Source organism: Sarcophilus harrisii, chromosome 1 (assembly GCF_902635505.1).
Source record: "Sarcophilus harrisii chromosome 1, mSarHar1.11, whole genome shotgun sequence".
Classification (NCBI taxonomy): Eukaryota; Metazoa; Chordata; class Mammalia; order Dasyuromorphia; family Dasyuridae; genus Sarcophilus; species Sarcophilus harrisii.
Window position 1 is genome coordinate 123807963 of NC_045426.1, and position 23667 is coordinate 123831629.

Genomic DNA, 23667 nt, shown 5'->3' on the forward strand with positions numbered 1-23667 from the left:
GATGGACCAAGATGGAAGGGTTTTGAGCATGGTGTAGGGGAGCCAAGTGAGGCAGTCCTCAGAGCATAATGGGGCTCCTCTGCTGAAGAGCCTTAAGGGTTTGAGGACCAGAGGTGGTATGGAACAAAGCTTCTTTTCCCACTCCTGATCTCTTTTCATTTGAGAAGATTTTATGGGACCCCAGTTATATCATTATATAAAACAGGTGTACAAATCAAACATTTACTGATAATAAATCATAATTCCACCATTCCCACATTCAAGTTACATGACTCACAATTTAAGAAGCTTTAACATAGAAGAGATGAAAGGAAGAAATAGGAGAAAAAGTTAGTGAATAGATCACAATGCAGCACAGCCCTCTTTGAGTCGGGAAGGAGGGCAGACAGATGGAAGGGGCAGTTCCAGGGTTAAACAGTGGCAGGTCCCAAACAACCAAAGGGCAAGCAAGGTGTCTGCAAAACTCTGAGATATATTGTAACTATGGCTACTGGATAACTTAGATCCTATGGTTTCTGCTAGGTCCAGTAGAATGGAAGCTGCTTCAGTGCAGGCCGAGTTTTTTTTTTTGTCTTGTGTATCTCTATAGCCCAATTCCATTTCTTACCTATCAGTGCTGCTTAAATAGCAGAGCTGGGAAATTCTAGATTGTTAGATTGGTAGTCTATGGGCTAGATTTCTTTCTTAAGGACCACACCCTAAACCGAAATCACTCAGGCTCTCATAAATTGACAATCACTAGATCTCAGGCCAAGCCCCAATTGGTCACTGTTTGGATACAGATTGACTCAGAGCGAACATATATAGCAATGATTTCAACTTTGGCCAGAAATCTCTCCCAGACTTTTTTTTTTTTTGGGAATAAGTGTAAGAGGCTATTCTTTGCCTCAGTTATTACCTAGACTTAATGGAGTTGCCTCAGTCAAACTGAGAACTGTTAAAAACCTTAGCTTAAAAAGGTCAAGTTCTCCCACTACATCTGATGCCAATTCCATTCATATTGATCTATAACTTGTCACTGGACCCAAATGGTTCCAAGAGAAAGTGAGGCTGGTGACTTCACAGTTCCTCCTCACTTAAATTCAATTCATCTGCATGTCACTATAACCTGGGTATCAAGGTTTACTTTTAAGAAGGACACACAAGTTACTACTGGGCTTATATCCCAAAGAGATTATAAAGAAGGGAAAGGGATCTGTACGTGCACGAATGTTTGTGGCAGCCCTTTTTGTAGTGGTTAAAAACTGGAAACTGAATGGATGTCCATCAATTGGAGAATGGATGAATAAATTGTGGTATATGAATACTATGGAATATTACTGTTCTGTAAGAAATGACCAACAGGATGATTTCAGAAAGGCCTGGAGAGACTTACACGAACTGATGCTGAGTGAAATGAGCAGGACCAGGAGATCATTATATACTTCAACAACAATACTATATGATGACCAGTTCTGATGGACCAGGCCATCCTCAGCAACGAGATCAACCAAATCATTTCCAATGGAGCAGTAATGAACTGAACCAGCTACGCCCAGAGAAAGAACTCTGGGAGATGACTAAAAACCATTACATTGAATTCCCAATCCCTATATTTATGCCCACCTGCATTTTTGATTTCCTTCACAAGCTAATTGTACAATATTTCAGAGTCTGATTCTTTTTATACAGCAAAATAATGTTTTGGTCATGTATACTTATTGTGTATCTAATTTATATTTTAATGTATTTAACATCTACTGGTCATCCTGCTATCTGGGGGAGGGGGTGGGGGGTGGGTAAGAGGGGAAAAATTGGAACAAGAGGTTTGGCAATTGTTAATGCTGTAAAGTTACCCATGCATATATCCTGTAAATAAAAGGCTATTAAATAAAAAAAATAAAAATAAAAAAAAAAGGGACACACAACTCACACCTCTACAAAAGAAGGAAGGATTTACATGCCAAAAGCTTTACATGTAACAGAGAATTATTCCCTAAAAGACATTCACTTTTCTGTCTCTTCAGGATAAGTTCAAGTGCAAAAGAAACACAGCTACAGATAGTTACTGATGGGAAAATGATCCAGTAAAAGGAGTCTTCAACTAAGCAGAACTTGTAAAAATCCTAGGGAGCTGTCAACTAGTTCTAGGTTAGCTAAAAGGAAAATAAAAAGTGAAAACTAGCTCTTCACATGAAATCAAAACCAAATGAAAGCATCATGCCAATGTAACAGAGATAAAAATTGTATATGTATACCTGCCCCCACTTAATCTGGCTTTCAATAAGAAGCCTTCATTTTTTTCTCCTCCTGAGAGGGAAGCCCTAAAATGGACAAGACAAAGTCTAATTTACCGAGTAATTCATCCTTCCCAGTAAATGCTCTAACATATTCTAATAAATTATTTTAACTACATTAAACACATATACTGCATGTTATGCCAAGTGGGGGGGGGGGGGGGGGAGAAGGTGAAAAAAACCAACAAGCTGGTCTCCAAACATCAGGAAATTATACTCTAACTCAAATACAAATATGGAGCCACACATAGTCAGCAAGAGTAACAACTAATAACAGCTGGCACGTAAATTTCACATTCAAGTTTGCAAAGTGCTTTATATATATATGCTAACTCAAAATTTCTTAAACTGTGAGTCATAACTCCATAATGGAGTCTTATAACTGAATGTGGAGGTCACAAAATAATGATTTATTATCAGTATATCTATTTTACATACATACACCCAGAGTTTATACATCTACTTTATATACCTATATATCCAGGAGTGTGTAAAAATTTTGGAGGCAAAAAGAGGTCACAAGAGAAAAAGTTTAAGAAGCTTGTACTAATTTATTTGATCATAAAAATATAATGCAAATCAATGAACAGTCTTTACATAATTATGACAATGCATTTTAGAGATGAAAGCAATATTAACTACATAACCAGAGGCCAGGAGAATTAGCTAAGAATTCTCAAAATAGTCAGTTCTTTTCTGACCAATCCCGAGAGATATGGAAGAAATGAGAATAGTATTCTTGGCATAAAACAATTTGCTAGAGAAAGTCAAAAGATGAAAGTGAGATGAATAGAAAAAGGTAAATAAATAAAAAAATCAAAGAAGTGGACCAAGAGAGCCTAGGGAAGGCTTATAAAAAGCACAAAGTAAAGATTGATGAGCATCTGATAAAGCACAAAGTTACAAAGAAGAATTATTATTATCAAATCAAACAATTTTGCAAAAAGGCTTACTAAGAGCAGCTATGCTTTAAAAAAAAAAAAAAGCAGCCTTAGAATTTAAAAGCCCTGGCAAAGAGCTTGCTAGTGCCTGAGGAAAGAAGTGGCAATAGAGATAAAGAAGAAAGGACTAAAAAGAAATCTTGGTAAATGATTCAACTTTCAGAATAAAAACTATAACTGGTGTTTAAACCCCAACAGAGTTGACTGGCTGCCTCTTTGTCTTAACCTCTGATGGATGACAAAGCACTGAAGTAGCACATGTAGTACTTGCTAAATAAAAATCTAAAAAATGCTATTCCCAATTTGGAATTTTCAGTATTCTAAAACAAAAGCAAATGATTAAGAGAAATCTCTAAAAGAGCTAAAGACCTAGAGATATTTTAATTCTAGGCATTTAGAGACAAAAATAAGTACAGGAGTATTTATATATCTTCTGATAGTCAATTCCTTTGATTCATAGGAAGAAAGATGTAGGGCTATTCATTTTTCAGTCTCTTCAGGTTAAGTTTAAATGAAAAAGAAAAGGACAGCTAAGGATGGGAAAATGTTCTAGTAAAAGGAGTCTGCATTAAGCAGAATAAAGTAAAAATTCTGGGTAGCTATCATATAGTTCTTGTTAGTCAATGATTATTACCTATTCTTCTGGTAAGGACCATAAGCCAAAAAGGGTAGAAATGGGTGGTAAATGTTCCTACTATGTCATATATCCAAGGCTACTATCCTTAATCACAAAAATAAAAACTTTAACTTTTAGCCCAATCCCTCAAACACTAATAAAGACCACAGGATTTTTAAACTGGAATTGACATTAAAACCAAGGCAATTAAAACCCCTTCCTTTTACATATGAAGAAACAAAATCTCAATGCCATTCAACTAACTGGTGGCAGGAGGACTACAACCAAAATCTCCTAATTTGAGTAAATAAGTATGGCTAGTTTATTAAGGAACTTTTTATTCCAACAGTACAGTTATATTATTTTTAAGTATGAAAAACACTAACAAATATTTTACAATAACTTTTGTCCAGACCTTTTGACAGATGAAAAATCAGTACACTGAGCTACCAAAGAATTAAAACTGTTAATAGCATTTACTTTATGCTTTTTTTAAGCACAGATCAACCATATGTTAAAAGTTAAAAGCATCAATCCATTGATATCCAGAGTATATAAAAATGTAGTAGACAACAAAGAAATGGTTAAGTATGAACCTAAGGAAAGACTACAGATTTGCTCACAAATTGCAATTCAACAAACACCACAATTGCAACAAATGCACCACAGCTAGATGCTAGGGTTATAAAACCAAAACCCAATGGCCTTATCTTCAAATCCTATCAGAAAAGAGATTCAGACTTAAATGGCCCTCAGAAGTCATTTAGTCCAACTCCTTAGAGATGAGGAAAAACAGAAGCCCAGAGAGCTTAGGTAACATTTCCAAGGTCATACATGAAGTTCTTGAATTAAGATTCTAACTTCAATCCCCTGACCCCCAAAGTGCTTAATCTTTGCACTGTACCAGTTGCTGGAAATATAAGCAAAGAGTGTCTCCCAGACAGAAAAGAACACCTATTCCAGAAGGAATTCAGAGGCTGTCTCCTACAGAAAATAGTCCCAGACACAAATTAATTTGCCCAAAGCCTGTCAGTACATGTCAGAGTTGGGATTTGAACCCAGATCCTCTGAATTCAGCACCAGTATTATTTTTATCGTACCATGTACTGATATTTTAAAGAAAAGAGAGAGAGAGAGAGAGAGAGAGAGAGAGAGAGAGAGAAATCAATGCAAAGACCAATCCTGATTCCAGAGGACTAAGGATGAAGCATATCTCCCTCATCTGAACAGAAATGATGGATTTAAGTGCAAAATGACACATAGGTTGTCAAGCACTGCCTTAATACTTGAGTTCAATATCCTTTGCTAAAAGAAAAAATTAGGGGAGTATTAGGAAAGGAAAAAAACATCAATAAAACATCTTTTTAAAAAAATTTTTAAAAAGTCAAGTGATACGATAAGGATAATGGACCCTCAGTTTGGTGTGGTATTCAGGCTCTAGGGAGTTACACAAAGGAATTCATAACACAGATTCAGTGCTTTATAAAAATGCCAGACAAAAATAAACAATATCTACCCATAAGAAGTTAATATTTAAAAAAAAAAAATCACCAAATTCCCAAGATATTGATTTCTAAATCAAAATATCCACTTTTTTTTTTTTTCCCATTTGTGATGATATACCTCTCTTAAGAACCAGGATTGGTCATTTACAAATTGTATTTCCTTCCTCCAGAGTAAATCCACCCAGAAAACTAAATCATAAAGTTATTTATCAAAGAAGCAGAATACTGGAGATGGATATTCCTAAGGGATCTCAACTTCAATCAAGCTTGAGATATGGTAAATGAGAGAGAAATATAATGACATGGTGAAGAAAGTTGGATTTGGATTCACAAAGACCTGAGTTTGAATCTCAACTCAAAAACACTAAGCTGTGCAACCTAGAACAAGTCATACAGACAACATTCACACTCAATGGATTGTTACAGAAAAACATCCAACAAACATTCAAGTGCTATTGAAATGTGAGCTTTATTATTACTGACCTTTCCTACTCTAGGGCTATTTCTGTGAAAAGAATGAAGATCCAATCACTAGAATAGGATACCCTGTTCTTCAGACACAGATAAAGAAACAATACTATTTATTTATTCCAAAGCTTTTTTTTTTTTTTCCTACAGTTCATTAAGGCACCCTTCTGATACATTAGTATAGTTCTAAGCTGTTCATTTAATGTGCATAAATGTCTAGTTGAATGTTTTTCCTTTAAGATATCATAATAGATGCACAGATTATTTTTCATGATTTTCATGATTATATTTCATGATGTGGCTTCCAGATGATCTATAGGGAAGCACCTAAATCAGTAGGTATAAATCCAGTCACAGACTGTGGTATTTTCTTTCATTATATCATGCTTTTCTCTGTCAAGTCCTTGGACCTTGAAGTCCTAACTTACCTAAAGAACATGTGGCATTCACCTCAAGTGAACTTCTCAATGGTTGAGAAAGGGTACAAAAATTTAATTGGAAATGACTATAGTTTATTGATTTTTTTAAAAATATGAAAAAAACTCAAATCTAAAAATATAATAAACACAAATAAATTCTTCTTTGATTCAAAAAGCCTGAATACCTGAGTACCAAGGGAATCACCATTTAAGTCAATTATTGTATAATATTGTAAATATAAAGATGCAACTACACTGTAATGAAACTCACCTTAATGTATTGGGGTTTTTTTGTTTTTTTCTTTGGGAAGAGGAAGGAGTTAGACAAAATAAATTGCTATCATCAGCTCCTCTTTTTCATAAGAAGAGAACACACAAAATAAATTGCTATTATCAGCTCCTCTTTTTCATAAGAAGAGAACACAACATATAAATGCAAAACCTCATTGGCTAAAACATGACATATAATCTCCAGTTCTGTTGTACCCACAAAAACTTTTTTTTAATATTATTACCATTTGAATTTTCAGCATTCAAAACATCCTCTAACCTTTCTGTGTTAGGAAAGCACAATGAATGGATTTCAGTTGAGAAATCTGAATTCCAGACCAGGTTGGCCACTGCTTTAGCTATTCAACTGTAAGTAAATCATTTTACCCTGTTGATTATGATATCTTGTCTGTAAAATATGGCGAATGAACTGATGATCTGGTTTCATAGTTCCATGGAATGTTTTACTCTTTTCTGCATCACTCACCAACAACAAAATAAATCAGCTACTACAAGTAGCAATATTCAAACCAACATACAAGAAAAATATTAAGTAATTTCAGCTGTAGTTTTGCCTTAATAACAAGGGACTATAAACAGCAATTGGGTCAAAAGAAGCTATTAAAAAAATTTCTTGATAAAATAGGACTTTTCATTCATAGTGTAGTATGTACTATTAAAACACATTAAATATGCAATCCATTTTGCACAAAACTTCGATTTAACTAATTCCTTTAAGGTAGCACCAAAAACACAAAGCAGTAATTAATATTGATTTGAAGACAGAGAAAATAAGACTATGAAGTAGCTCAGTATGCTAGTCAATTACATTTTCTTCATCTAAGTTTGTAAATCAAGCGTTGAGAAATTCAAAAAAAAGATCCCTCATCTAAAACAAGTGAAACCAAAAAAGCCGATCAAGATCATAATTTCCAACCTTATACAGTCTTATGTATGATAGACAAAATTTTAGAAGAAAATATGGAGTGCCCCAAAAGTCTTAGCGCAGTTTTAAGCTACAAAATACTCTGCATTAAAGAAAAGTTCAGGCATTCTTGCCACAGCTTTAAATCTAAAAGCTTATTAAAGCTGTTCTTAGTTTCAATAATAAAAAGGAAAGGTCTGTGAAAGAAATACATATCAAAGCCCTGTCATTTCATCCAAAAAAAAAGATGGGGAGGGGTTAGAATTAAGAGACACATCCACCAATTGGCCAGAAAGGATCCACTTGCTTAATGATCACCTTGCCTCATAGGTCCGGAGAAGGGACCTATGGGGGTGGAGGGAGGGCACTAAGTAGAGGCCATTGACCAGAGCTGAAACAGACGTGGATGCTACAGCATAGGGCACTCCATGCCCAGGAAGCTCTCCTTATTGTCAGTGACATAAGCAAAAAGCTATTAGAAGGCGAGCACGCTTTATCAGCCTCAGCACCCCTGCAAACTCCCCCTTTGGATCAAAGGGTTTTTAAGAACAAAGCCTGGCTCCTGGTACGGATCAGTATCAAGATGTCAAGTCTTTCGCTTTCCATATTTATGCAAAAGGTAGTCGCCCTTCCAATCCAATCCCTTCAATGACAACAAAACCCCAAATGGAAATGAGTCCAAAATTCAGGGTCAAGTTTCTAGGGATCCGGCACTAAGCACTGGTCCAACTCACAAGGGGCTTGCGCATTTATCGGAATAGACTGCAACCTACTTGAGGGCAGATAGACACCCCATCTCCAACTAAGAGAAGCTCACAGCTAAAGCCTGCAGATGCTAATGATGAGACCGAGTCGTTTCGTCACCGCCTGCAGCCCCGAGATCAGTGCGCCCCTTTCCCGGCCGTGCACTGATGCCCAGATCCCCACGCTCCCAGCCCAGAGAGGAGGCTCTGCGTGATGCAGCTCCCCTGCACGATGCAGCTCCCCTGCACGCATGTGTGTCACCAGGCATGCTCTGCACACATCCCTCCCCTCCCCCTCTCGTGTCACAGAAGAATGATGTTTCAGCACACCAGGGTTCCCTCCCCACCCCCATTCGGAGGACTGATGCTGCACACACTTACCATGGTGGCCGGGAGGCCTTTCAGGTGATCTGACTCTTGAGCTTCAGGGTCCCGCTCTCACAGTTCATGTCATGGTCCAAAGCAGGATCGGGAATTCCCCCACCCATCCAAATTAAATGAGATACTATTTCCCCCGCCACCAACTCCTCAAAACCTACCCCGGGCCCTCCTCAATCCCGCATCCTGGCACATCAGGAGACCATTGGAGCCCCCAGGAAAATTCATCCAAACCCACACGCCCCCCGCCCCTAAAGTTACACTAAAAAGACGCCAGCAAACATCAATCCGGGGGGGCTGGAGTGGCCCCCGAGCCGGCGGCCCGGTGGGTGGGTGGGCTTCCCCCGGCCGGAGGAGGCCCTCGATCCTGCCCCTGCCGCTCGCTGGCTGGCCTAGCGTCGGGCCCTGGCTGCCAAGCTACTCCCCCCCGAGGTCCGGTCCGCACCGACCGGCTGCGGGCACCAGACGCGCCCTCCCTTCCCCAAGCGGCGGCGGCAGCCAGCCGAGGCCCCGCGGCCCGCGGAGGTTCAAGTCCACCTCTCGAGGGAGGGGCGGACGGGCCCGAAGGGGGTCCCCGCGGAGCTCCCGGAGCTGGGAAGAGAGGCTTGTGGCCGTGGCGTTCAGCGCCCTGCCCGGCTAAGGGAGACGCCGCCGCAGCAGCCGCCGCCGAGCTGTCCGGAGTTCCGGCGCCGGTACAGTCCCCAAGCGCATCCCGCTCGCCCTTCCCCCCTCCCCCCGAAGCCGTTCGCTAAGCCTTCTACCCCAACCGCCCCTCCCCACCGGAAGTGGCGAGAGCCCGTTGCCGACCCCACTCGCAGGCCGGCTAGAGGTGCTGGAACCGGACCAATCCGGAATCAAGCTCGGAGGCGGGTGGGGGAAACCAGTGCTGGGCGGGGGAGGGGCGGGACTATAAATGTCATGTGAGCGCTCCGGAACGATTCGGCCTGCCCAACTTCCATCTTGGTAGAGGGCGGATGCAGCCTGCCATCTTTGTAAAGGGATCCTCTTCCCTTTCGTTTTAGACACCCAATGGCCGCTTCCTTCATCGGCCCCAGAAAACAATCGCGTTGACTAAATGTAAAGGAAAATATATTTAAATAACAGGACGAGGAAAAGATTGCCACCGGAAAAAAGTCTGAGCAATGGATAAGTGGCAGTAGAAGGAATCTGGATTCAGAAGACCCCTGATTGATGACTGCCGCTCGCAGGCTGTGGGATTAGGAGCCAGTCTCCTCTCGGGGCCTCAGCCTTTTCATCATCACAATCCACAGCCACCATAACGGCAATAGTTTTTGTGAAGCCACAGGGTGACGTTAACAAAGATTCCGTAAGATGCTCTCCACTGCCGCCGTGTGGAGCTGACGCGCGCACGAGTAACTGCGGAACAAAGATGGGTCACAGGTACCTGAACGTTCCAAAGCAAAATCCGCCTCGGGAAAAGGAAAGGGATCGCTTCCGGCCCCAAAATGTCGGTCTGCAAGCCAGTCAGCAAGGCCCTGGATTGTGCATGAATGACTGCAGAGCCTGAGGGCTGCAGCGAACACGAAAGTCCTGGCGTCTATAAACCACTTTGCCACATTTAACTAAGGACACCCAAACCAATTAACTGATGCACTACATGATTTCGTTATGCATTAGAGCTGATGGATAGAGTTGAAAAGAAAAACTCCAATGACTGCCTGAAAGAAAGGTGGAAACAAGGGTCCGATATATATCCCAAAATACAGCGCAGCACTCTTTGGGGTGGCAGAAAACGACAAACAAAACAGCTGTCCATCAATTGGAAAATAGCTGGAAAAAGCCTATGATATATCAAAGGGGTGTGTATTAGATCTGAGGCATTACTATGCAACAAGAAAAAATGAATATGAGGGATTCTGAGTAATATGGAAGATTTTTATGAATAGAGGCAAGATGAAACGAGCAGAATCTAAAGAAAAAGGCATAATTGTTGTATATATATATATCCTATACATAATCATTTATATATATATAATATGTACATATTATATATTCCTATACATAATCATTTATATATATAATATGTACATACTATATATTCCTATACATAATCCTATACATAATCATTTATATATATATAATATGTACATATTATATATTCCTATACATAATCATTTATATATATAATATGTACATACTATATATTCCTATACATAATCCTATACATAATCATTTATATATATGTAATATGTACATATTATATATTCCTATACATAATCATTTATATATATATATAATATATACATATTATATATTCCTATACATAATCCTATACATAAACATATATATATATATATAATATGTACATATTATATATTCCTATACATAATCATTTATATATATAATATGTACATACTATATATTCCTATACATAATCCTATACATAATCATTTATATATATATAATATGTACATACTATATATTCCTATACATAATCCTATACATAATCATTTATATATATATAATATGTACATATTATATATTCCTATACATAATCATTTATATATATATAATATGTACATATTATATATTCCTATACATAATCCTATACATAATCATTTATATATATGTAATATGTACATATGATATATTCCTATACATAATCATTTATATATATAATATGTACATACTATATATTCCTATACATAATCCTATACATAATCATTTATATATATATAATATGTACATATTATATATTCCTATACATAATCATTTATATATATAATATGTACATACTATATATTCCTATACATAATCCTATATAATCATTTATATATATATATGTACATACTATATATTCCTATACATAATCATTTCTATATATATTATATATACATATTATATATTCCTATACATAATCATTTCTATATATATATATATACATATTATATATTCCTATACATAATCATTTATATATATATAATATATACATATTATATATTCCTATACATAATCATTTCTATATATATTATATGTACATATTATATATTCCTATACATAATCATTTATATATATATATAATATATACATATTATATATTCCTATACATAATCCTATACATAAACATATATATATATATATAAGCTATCCAAAAAGGCTCTATGGAAGTGGATGCATTTTAATTTCAAAGGATGGGTAGGATTTCAACAGATTGAGAAGGGTAACAAGTCATTATAAGCATAGGTTACCAGGGCACAGAGAGAGGAAAGCACAAAACTTTTATGAGGAATAGCAAATAACCAGGTTTGAGTGAAGCAGAAAAAGTACATGGTTACAAGACTGAAAAAGTACTGTGGTCATAGACTTTTGAAAGTTCTTTAATTAGGAATTTAGACTTAGCAGTAGGGAAAAGGTGAAAGCATTTGATCAGAAGAATGACATGATCAAGTTCTATAGAAAGATTAATCTGGCAAAAGTGTAAAATAATAATTGAAGGAAGAGATTAAGAAATTAGAGACAGGCCACTTAGGAGGCTATTACAATAATTCATGGAGATAGCAGTAAGGACATGTGCTATGGTGACAGTAATAAGATTAGACATCGTAAGACAATTAGACAATAGTAATATTAGAATTTCAAGAACAGAGAAATGTGAGAATGTTATGGAAGCAGAACTCAATTTCATGGGCTAAGAAAAAAGAGAAAATAAACAATCATGCCAAGGCACCTGAATAACAATTACTTTTAAGAAAAATAGGGGGGGAAAGAGGAAGAATAGGTTTAAGAATCCTTTTCTTACTCTATTTCACTTGATGATTATTCATCATCTTTAGCAGATTCAAATATCCCTATGCAGATAATAATTATAATTATAATAGCTAACATTTATATGGCATTTACTATGTGCTAAGTAATATACTAATTATTATCTGCCTGAAAAGCATATTATTATTATTCCCATTATACAGATGTAAAAAGTGAATCAAGCAGAATTTAAATAACTGACCCAGGATCATACAACTGGTAAATTTCTGAGGCCAAATTTGAACTCAAAAACTGACCCAGTCAGTCCTGTTTTCTTATTCTGACCTCCAAGCTCACATCATCAACTGCCTATTACACATCTTGAATTAGATGGTACCAAAAACATTTCACACTCAACATGCTCAAAACATAATTCAATACCTTTCCCCAAAACCCTCTACTCTTCTGAATTTCCCCACTATTGTCAAGGAAATCCTAATATCCTTCTCACTTGTACCCACTTCATATATCTAATCCATTTCTAAGTCTTGTACTTTCTATCTTCATAACATCTTTTATATACACTCTCTTTTCTCCAATTATACAACCACCACTTGTGTACAGAATCTCATCATCGAAAACCCAGACAACTGTATTAATCTCCTACTTGGTCTCCCTGCTTTAAGTCTTTCCCCACTGCCAGCCATCCCACATCTTTCTAAAGCATATTCCTAATATCCTGCTTTCCTTCCATCATAAACTCCAATAGATATTTATTACTTCCAGATAAAAAATAAAATCTTCAACTCTCCTTTATCCCTGAAATTTTGTCTTTGACTCAGCCTGTTGGCTTCCCTGACTTTCTGAAGGACACTTTTCATAGATTTCCTCCCACCCAACATTGCTAGTATCTTCCCTCCCTAATTACCTTTTATTTACTCTGTATTAAATTCAGTGTTAGAGTAAATTTAGCAAATGCAAAATATATTTATAATTATTTGTATATTGTCCCCCTAATAAAAATGTGAGTTCCTTGAGGTCAGGAACAGTATGTATCTCCAGCACTTAATCTAGCACATAGTAAAAATATTAACTTAAAATAATCAATGTCTGGTAAATGAAGGAAGAGAAAAATGAGTTCAATATTCTTTGATCATTTATCCAACTGGGATAATCTTACTTTTGAATATTTGTATTGGTTGATTTAATTTAATGAGTTTTTAAAGTTTTAAAGTATTTGCGATAGTAGTAGTGCTTTCCACTCTCTGTGCCCTGATAACCTATTCCTATAATGACTTGTTACCCTTCTCAACCTGTTGAAATCCCACCCATCCTTTGAGATTAAAATGCATCCACTTCCATAGAGCCTTCTTGGATAGCTTATATATATATGTTTATGTATAGGATTATGTATAGGAATATATAATATGTATATATTATATATAGATGATTATGTATAGGATATATATACAATTATACATTTTTCTTTTGATTCTGCTCATTTCATTTTGCCTCTATTCATAAAAATCTTCCATATTACCCCCTACTTGATACAAAAAACTTAATAGTCTCTACCCTCAAGGGATTTACATTTCATTTGAGACATAAAGCATGTTGAGTCTGAGGGGATAGCAGTACACATAAGTAGAAGCATTTATAAAGCACTTGGTGATGCTGAGGTAGAGTGCAGAAGAGGGGTCAGGATTTGAGGTACAGGATTGGAGACCAAACTGCTGACCCTTAAGATAAGTAAAGTTGTATCTATGGAGCATACTCCTCCCCCAAACCCTATGAGGAAAGAGATAGGTGACCAACAGTTATTTCCCATTTTCAGCCTACCCAGAGAGTATGCTTTATAAACAAAACAAAACCAAAAAAAAAAAAAAAATGAAGGTGGCCATCCCTTTTCTTTATAAACAAATAGAATTTAATGCAGCCACATGGCTCTAAAGCATAGTTTAACGTAACCTTAATTTGTTTGCCCATAAATCAATGTGAATGAGAGAGAACTTCATATTTAATGTCCATGAAGTCTCCCAGAACCACATGCCCTTTTTTTGTAGAAGAAAAAGATCAAAACAGATAGTCATGTTTTTGTGTTGTTGTTTTTCCTCTGAAGTCCTACAGAAAAAAGGAAGTGGAGTCATTTCTTCACAAGCTAAAACATAACCACAGCAAACTATACAAAAGATACAGGATAATTTGATGTTGTGAGTAGAATGGAAAAGACATTATATTTGGAGTCAAAAGATCTGGGTTTATTCCATCCCCAATTCCCACATCACACTGGGCAATTCTCATCATTCTTTCAAATCTCATTTTCCTCATCATATTGTATACAAGTACACAATTATACTTGTATATCTTGCTTCACTGGGTTGTTTTATGGCAAACTCTTTATAAAATATAAGGCATTAGAAGACTATATGAAATATTTAAAAAGAGAAAGAATGACATCCTGTCTCAATATATTTCTCTGCAAATCCTAGTCCTCTTTCATGAAGAAGAAAAGGAAGGAGAAAGGGAATTAACTGGCACCCTAAAGGAGAGAATTATAAATCCCAAAGTTCAACTTCTAGTATGAACTGACAACAATACATTGACATATTGTGATAATTCCAAAATTGGAAGGTACTCATCAGAGATGAGCAGCAGCATTGTAGTTCAAGCCTTAGAATTAAAAGATAAAGAAGATATAGGGTCACAATCAGCTGAACAATCAGTAGAAAAAGTCCTAGCTGAGGACTAGTTGTCAACTTAGAGAAGCTCTTTTAGAAACAAAACATGGTGTGAGGCTTGAGTTACACCACACTCACATCACAGGTCTTTTTCAGCCATCCTCCAAATGGCTAATATTGGCATTGAAATGGCTCCCCATTTGATTTCCAATTATTTACTACTAATTAATGTACTATAATATATTGTGAATATTATATAACATACATATGCATAATAATATATTATTAATATGTTACATATTTGTTGTCAAGCTCTTCTACAAAAGGATAGTCTTAGGCTAAAAAAAATCAAATGGAAATCCATCTGATACCAAATAGTTGTTCAATATGTAATAACTGGTCAGCCTAAAATACGGATTCAGAATAATCAAGGCCCTACAAAGACAATGAATCACAATTACGTGTTACCTGCTAGGCTTTTACTCAAGTTCCCTGATAAGAAAAAGAAAAGAAGTGATGGAGTGTCAGCCCTGGAGAGTCTAAGAAGGAACACCCTTTGCACAGAGCTTGAACTTGATAGTGGCTTAGAAAACTGTGACTCAGATAATAAAAAGTTTGAGTGTTCATACCCCACTAGAAAGATGGAGGGGGGGAGGGAATCTAGCCTGTGTGAGCTTCAGAAGGACTTCTGTTTAGAAAAGAAATGATGAAACAGGGGCAGCCACTTCCCTGTCTAAGCAGTTGGGATGTCTAAGCAGATTGCCCAAATCCATATGGTGTCATTCAGCCCATATGTACGACACTGTAACAAACATTTATTAATCGCCCACTGAGTACAGACCACAATGTTAAGAACTGGAGAGTTTAGATAAGATACATTTCCTGCCTTTGAGGGAGTTACACAACCAAGTACTTTGTCAAGTGAGTTCTGAGACAGTACTGAGAGTTGGAGGAAGAGATCAGGGAAGACTTAGTAGAGAAAGCAGTATCTCAATTGGGTTTTAAAGAACAGGCAAAAAGGATGTACCATACATATGAAATAGCTTAAGTAAAAGTTTAAATATGCATAAGAATGCATGAGAGTTTGATGCATTACTTGTTTGATTGAAGTATAAAGTATATTAAGGAGAGTTGTTTGTCTTTGTTTTCAAAGCAGACCAGGAACATCTCTGGTGAGATCTTGACTTGCATGTGGATTGGATTTAAACGAGACAGAGTTGCCCAAAGTCATCAGTTTCACCCCTTCTCTTTCAGACTCATTGAAGTGAAGTAAAAAGGGGGCCTAGGATACAGTGGATGACATTTTTTTGGTGTTTTTAGTATATTAAATAGTATATTAGTATAGTGGTATTAATAATATAGTATATTAAAAGGGGTTTTTGATGCCTGACCAAGCTCTAAGCACTTCATAGCCTCTGCTTCCGCTGCCTTAATAGCTTTTGGAACAAATTATTCTCACCTACCCATTACGACTGGGAAGTCTTTGTAGGCTTAGAATAGACACCCCCTTAACTCACCAACAGGTATAAGGCTTGTTGATTACCCTCAACTTGGTTTAGCTTGCCTGTCAAGACTGTTTACTAGATTGTGCTATAGCTTCTTGGAGTAGCCGATAGAATTGAGTGCCAAATTAACACCAAAGGTGATGAGCTGCCCTGAAAAGAGCTAAGCAAACCCTCACAACAGAGTTAGTTTTCCTTGAACACAGATACATTAAGGGGAATAATATGAGATAATCCTGCTCCACCCCAAACCTAGAACCTTGATAATCTCTTTGTAAGTAGCATAAACTAAGCCCACTGCACAATATATAAGGGATTCTGCCAATCAATGTGGCTTTGGGGAGGAGGGATGGGACTGAGTAAATCAATCAAGCACCCCACTCTACTTATTCTACTTAATAAGTAATGTTAAGATACCTCAATAAGGTAAATCTCATTCACATCTCAAATGACCAGTCTGGGATTTTAGATTAAGTGAAAACAGTCTTTGGATGAACTGGAAGAGTGTTAAGGTTGCTGGAGGAAATTTAATCATACCCTGTGGCTTGTTTAAATAGTAGAACACTAGTTTCTATGGAGGGGTAAAGGAGAAAGAAAGCACTTATTACTTGGGGGACAGGAAAGGAGAGGAGTTCAGCTTTGGCCTTGATCTATTCTTCCCTCCCCCTTTGGTGAGAACACTTTTTAAACTTTGAAGGTCTAGAGAATCCCCCATTTCCCCATTGACTATGTATTTAGACCAATTGGCAACAGAGCTTGCATTAGAAGATAAGGGTGAACTGGATGTAGATTCATAGTCCTATAAAGAACTCAGCAAAGAAACAACACCATGTCTTGGGTGAACTTCTTGAGCACCCCACAAAGGAGAGCTCCAAGTTACCTTTTTGCAATCTGTGTCATGTCTCTACTGGTGGGAGAGCATGTCAATTTTGGAAAGTGGTGGGGAATGAGAATGTTTTGTACCAATTGAACTACTTTAGGAAAGACTCTTTTCTAAAAGCTAATTAGGTCTGGTGGAGTAAATGATTTTCAGTTGATAATCATGAAAGGAAGAATATCAATAGAGAGGAAGAGCTGTGAACTATATAATATTAGAAAGAGAACCTCTAACCATTAAGGGATATTCCTAAAATCTTTGAGGGATTATAACAATCACTCTGAGCACTGAATTTTAACATTTTTAATTTTAATAATTAAATTAATTTAATACATAATAATATTTTAATATTAATTAAAATTAATAATAATAATTTAATACATTTTAATAATAAAAATTAATCATTTTAAATTAAAATGAATTTTAAATTTAAGTGTGATAGCCACTTCAGAACAGCTATATCTTTTTTCCTTTTTAGACTTTCAGTGTTGTGATCAAGAGAAGAATAATATGGACAGTAAAGAAAGGACACACAAGTACCTAGCATAATTTCTGGCACATAGTAGGTAAATGATAAACATCAATTAGAATTTGCAAAATTTATTAAGGATAGAGGGGTGTATGATGTTTTACCCATGACCTGAAGTCAATTCCATATTTTTTTTTTAACAATATATCATCTCTTGGACCATTCTCTGGTTAACAAACGGATAAGAGCAGCTTTTGCTACAAATAGCTATGAGATGGTCCAATACTTGGGAGAACAGCTCAAGGAGAGGCAAACTTGTTTGTCACTGGAGATTCTGTAGCCTATTAAAAAGGGTCCACCTCTGCCTTGCAGATACCCTGCCCACGCCAGAGAAAAAGAGCATTGCCAAGTATACCATTACCTGGTGTCTACCTCAGGTCTTAACATTTAGATCAGCACAATTCAGTGCAATTGAAAGCAATGCAATTTAATTCAACAACAAATTTATTCAATGCCTGCTATGAGCCATACATTATTCTAAGCACTAAATATCTAGAGAGATGTATCAGTATACATCTAAAATGTATTCAGATAAAATAAAATATATCTAAAGTAATTATGAGTGGAAGACTGAGAAATCAGAAAAGATCTCTAAATGGCACTTGGACTGAGTTTTGAAGGGAGTTAGGGTTTGGAAATTAGGAGATGAGAAGGGAAAACATTCTGAACATGGAGGACAGCCTGAGCAAAGAAGGTAATTTGGTATTATTACTTCAATATCTATGTGAAGAATGAATCAGAGAGAGGAGAAAGTAGATAAAAATAAACTACTTAAGAAACCTTTAAAACAATAATCCAGATAAGAGGTTAATATGATGCTAGTGTTGTATTGTGAATGAACGGAAGGGGATGAATATCAGGAATATCATGGAGGGAAATTAATAGGACCTAGCAACTGATTAGACATGAGAGGTAAATAAGAGGTTTTTTGTTGTTGTCCATTTCTTTCAGTTGTGCCTAGCTTTTTGTGACCCCATTTGTGGGTCCCACAGGGTCACACAACTAGTAAGTTTGTGACCGAATTTGAATTCAAGTCTTTCTAATTTCAGGCCCAGAATTCTATCCACTGCACCATAGCTGCACTTCCATGAGAAGAAAGAGCCAAAAATGATTTCAAAGTTGCAAATCTGGATGAAATGAAAAACAGTAGTGTCCTTGATAGAAACAGGGAATATAGGATGAAGGATGGGTATAAAGGGATAGAGTACTATATCCAGTACTCTATTGAATATGTTGTGTCTCAGGTGTCTATGTAAACAAGGACAAAAGGTATCATCAAGGAATTGTGTGACAGAAGATAGATCAGTGACATGGAAAGGAATAACAGGTGAATCGCAAGCCTGGTAACTTTTTGATGGCAGGAGAAAGTGAGGAAGGCCTCCAGCACATTAGGTACAGCCCCACTGGCAAATTTTGAAAAAGACATAAACAAAAGTCATGTAACATTGGGAAAACATGTATGGGTGGTAATCTGTCATTGGAGGGAATTCTACAAGCAAAGATAGCAGAGATCCATTTAAGTAAATAGCATCCAGGTGGAGACGTCTAATAGGTAATTGGAAATGCTGGCCATAAGTGCAGGAGGCAGATGAGGATTAGATATGTAGATTTAGGAATCATGTACACAGAGATAATAGTTGAATCAGGAGAGGGTATCAAGAAAAATAAAAGAAGGACCTGTGACAGAGTCCTGTACTCTGCTTATTCAAATCCCTTTACTGGATATTATTTACTATATTTATTATTGTACAAGTACAGTACACCAAGCAAATATCATAGTTATTTATTGTTACAAGTTGTGACATCATGGAAAAAATGAAATTTTGTCCCACAAGATTAATTTCTTCAAGGCTGGACTCTGGACCCACATTCTTGTTGCTCTTCAGGAACATCTCCATAGGACAAGGCAATCAGAAAATTTGAACCATTATCTGGGTGGTTTAGACAAAACGTTTGGCAACTTTTCTCTGACTCATCTCCGTGATATAAGCCAGAACAGTGGTTTCTATCAATGATCCTAATTGCACAGTGTTATATAGTATATGAAGCAGCTAGATAGTGATGGTAGAGAAAGTGCTGGATTTGGAGTCTGCAAGACTGGAATTCAAAGATATATTAACTGTATGGCTCTGGGCTAGTCACTTAATCTCTTTCAATTTCAGTTTTCTTATCTATAAAATGAGAATAAAAATTACACCTACCTCACAGGATTGTGGTAAGAATCTAATGAGATGATGTGAGTAAAGTGCTTGGCAAATCTTAACGCACTATAGAAATGTTAGCACCAGCACTAGAAAGCCTGCCCAATTTGGAGTCGGTGGACTTGAATTCAGATTCTGCTCCTGCCATTTAAGTACTTTGTATAACCCTGGGCAAGTTCCCTCTCTAGGTCTCCATTCCTTCATCTATAAATTAAGGGAGTGGTCTTAGATGACAGCTGGGATCTCTGCCATCTTTATATCGACAAACCTATGAACTTCCTACATTTCCCCTTCACTTTCCAGATGAAATCCACATATTCAGTGAGTACCTAGTATATACAAGGATCTGTGCCAAGCACAAATTGCAGAATGGAAAGATTGGAAATACAACCCCTGCCTTAAGGAGCCTAAGATCAGAGATAAGAAACAAGAAAAGTCCAAAAACAAAATAGGTTGAAATCACAGTTTCTTCTGTGTTAAAGCCCTTATCTCTTTTCTTTTCTTTTTTTTTTTTTTCCTTTTCTTACACAAAGTTGGGGCTGGGGTTTTTTTTTGGAGTCAGTCAAGATTAAGTAATTCACCTAGGATCACACAGCTGGTAAGTGTCTGAGATCATATTTGAACTCAGATCCTTCTTATCCACTGCACCACTTCTTTGCATAGGGTTTTGACAGTAGGAGAAATTCCTTGTCAAATTCTCTAGCTTCTATAAATTTAAGATTACTTTGTGTTTCTATTTCCTTATTTTACATATTTTATAACATAAATGTTATTTCTCCCCACTTGACTGTTAGTTTCTTTCTAACCCTCAGCATACAGCTGGCATTTGGTAAATTTTAGTTGACTAAATAAAAACAAGGTCCTGGTTCCTCAGTCAGCACCAAACGCCCTGTGAAAGAAGTCCTCTCTATATCCACAATAGTATGCTTGGAAAAAAAGACAATCACCATCCAGAAGATGAACTCAATCTATGACCAGGATTGCTGGAAGACTTGGACTAGGAGGAGATTGGTTTGTACAGTGCAGAGTCAAGGTGAAATTTAAAATGCCAGCTTTTTAGCACTTCCACAAACTGCTTTTGATGTTTGATTGTTTTACCTCTTCCCAAGTTAGTAGAACTGGTACTGTGAGTTATTACTTCTACTTCTTTCAGTTTTCTGTCAAAATACCCTTAGGAGTCCTTGTACTTATTAGCATTTCTTTTTTGAAGTGGAAATAAATAGCAGTCCATTTCCTCATTTATATTATACATTGATTATATTTCTATTCCCTACTTTGGAGACACCCTAGACGACATAACCATAGCCTAAACTTTAAATAATTTTCTCCAGAGCTCCAGGGCAAAGGTATAAAGAACCGAAATGTCTGAATGAAAGATCCTGACTCTACTTTTATGTGGACATGTTCCCCTAGGACTGAACCTAGCCTATATGCATGAGTCCAGAGTTAAGAATTAGTTCTTCTGTGGACAGATCCAACCATTCTGGAGAGCAATTTGGAATGATGCTCAAAAAATTATCAAATTTGCATACCCTTTGACCCAGCAGTGTTTCTATTGGGATTATCTCAAAGAGATCTTAAAGGAGGGAAAGGGACCTACATATGCAAGAATGTTTGTGGCAGCCCTTTTTGTAGTGGCCAGAAACTGGAAACTGAGTGGATGCCTATCAATTGGAGAATGGCTGAATAAGTTATGGTACACGAATGTTATGGAATATTTTTCTGTAAGAAATGACCAGCAGGATGATTTCAGAGAGGCCTAGAGAGACTTACATGAATTGATGCTTAATGAAGTGAGCAGAACCAGGACATCATTGTACATAGAAACAAGATTATATGATGATCAATTCTAATGGATATGGCTCTCTTCAACAATGAGATGATTCAAATCAATTCCAATTGTTCAGTGATGAAAAAAGCCATCTACACCCAGAGACTGTGGGAATTGAGTGTGGTTCACCACATAGCATTTTCACTCTTTTTGTTGTTGTTTGCTTGCATTTTATTTTGCTTCTCTTTTTTTCTTGTGTGACACAATAATTGAATAAATATATACATATATTGGATTTAACATATTTCTACCATATTTAACATAGATTACTTGCCATCTAGGGGAGGCTCTGGGAGAAGGGGGGGGGGGAATTGAAACACAGGGTTTTGCTAGGGTTAATACTAAAGAATTGTCGACAACATGCATGTGTTTTGAAAAATAAAAAGCTTTAATTAAAAAAAAAAAAAGAATTAGTTCTTATGACATGAAGGGGAAAAAAGGCAAATTCCTTTAACTCCCAGGAGACAGAAGCAATTTTTAAAAACATTATACTATATTTATTTGTGTATCTTTTCCCCCTTGCTAGATTAAAAACCCCATAAGGGTAGGGACCTACTATGCATTATTGATTTTTGCCTGTCTCTTAGCACTGATTTGAATTGAATGAAGACCTTTCTTCTTCACCAGCAGTACCTAGTGGCTGTTCAGCTTTGTGCCTTTAGACTTTGCCTGGTTCATTTGCTGCTGGTTCATTGCTGTTTGAATGCTACCCCCTACGCTGTTAGCTAAAATATTTTTAGATAATGAATTTAAACCATACTGCGGGGGCTGCAAAACACTTAGTCATCACTGTCAAGGTACGTGATCTCCCTTCCTGGAGATTGGACTGAAGCTTTACAATTTGATTTTTCTAGGGCAAAAGTGAAACCCCAGGCAAGGCTCAGGCCAAGCAAGGTTCTTGTTTGATGGATCCTTTACTTCTAAGTAATTTGGTCAAGGATGTCCAGTAAAGTGTCTAAATGCACATGCAATCAGTGCTTACCTGGAATGATTAAACTCAAGAGGCAGCATGCACCTGAGTCAGGGATTGAAGAAGGCTCAAATCATAATGCTGCTACTTCACCTAGAACAAGTCACTTTACTTCTGGGCCTCAATCTCCTCATCTGAAAAATGAGAGAAAAATTCATTACATCTATATATCATAAATCTATTTGGCTGGTCATTCTGCCCAAAGTCAAGGGATAGAACCAAATGACTTTTTACTCTGAGAATTCTATTTCACATTTTTCTTTCCTATGAATCTCTTGCATAATCAATTTATTTGTTGATGGCATTTCTACTCTTAAAATTATTATTTAGTAGCATAATTTCATTATGACTGCTTCTCTTCTGCATTTGCTTCATTTTTTCTTTGACATTTTGTCTTTTTCAATTTTTAAAAAAACATCATTTTTATTTGTGACTTTTGCTTTCACATCAGTCATTTCTGGATATATCTTTCCCTCAAACAGAATAAGCCCTTCCTTTTAGCAAGGGAAACTACTAAACAAAACCATCTGGTACTATGACCACATCTGTATGCACCTCTTTATCAAAAGGAGGAAGGTGTATTTCCTCATTTCTTCTCCAGGACCAAGATCAGTCATTAGAATTACTCGTAATTCTGCTTGGTTTCAGTGTCTTTCTCATTTACATTATTGTAGTCATCCTGGTTTTTTTTTCCCTCCTTGTTAAGTTAACTTCACCTAGCTCTGCTTTTCTTACTAGTCATTTTTATATTCTATCCAAGAGTTCAGATTTCATCACCAGACTATTATCATTCCTTATCTGGCTCCTTTCAAATGTACTTTAGCCTCCTCTCC

The 23667-nt window shown here is 36.7% G+C and overlaps 1 protein-coding gene across 2 annotated transcripts in view; it reads right to left on the reverse strand.

Moving 5' to 3' along the window:
- The window catches only part of XPO6 (exportin 6), a 113684-nt gene extending 104381 nt beyond the window's left edge, over positions 1–9303 (reverse strand). The window contains exon 1 of one of the 2 annotated variants that reach the window (XM_003762081.4): positions 8545–9300. In XM_003762081.4, coding sequence (XP_003762129.1) covers positions 8545–8547 — 3 coding nt within the window. In that variant the 5' untranslated portion in view covers positions 8548–9300. Of the gene's footprint in view, positions 1–8544 lie in introns of both variants that reach the window. The other variant, XM_031962829.1, reaches the window with a different exon arrangement.
- Between the last annotated feature and the right edge of the window lie 14364 nt (positions 9304–23667).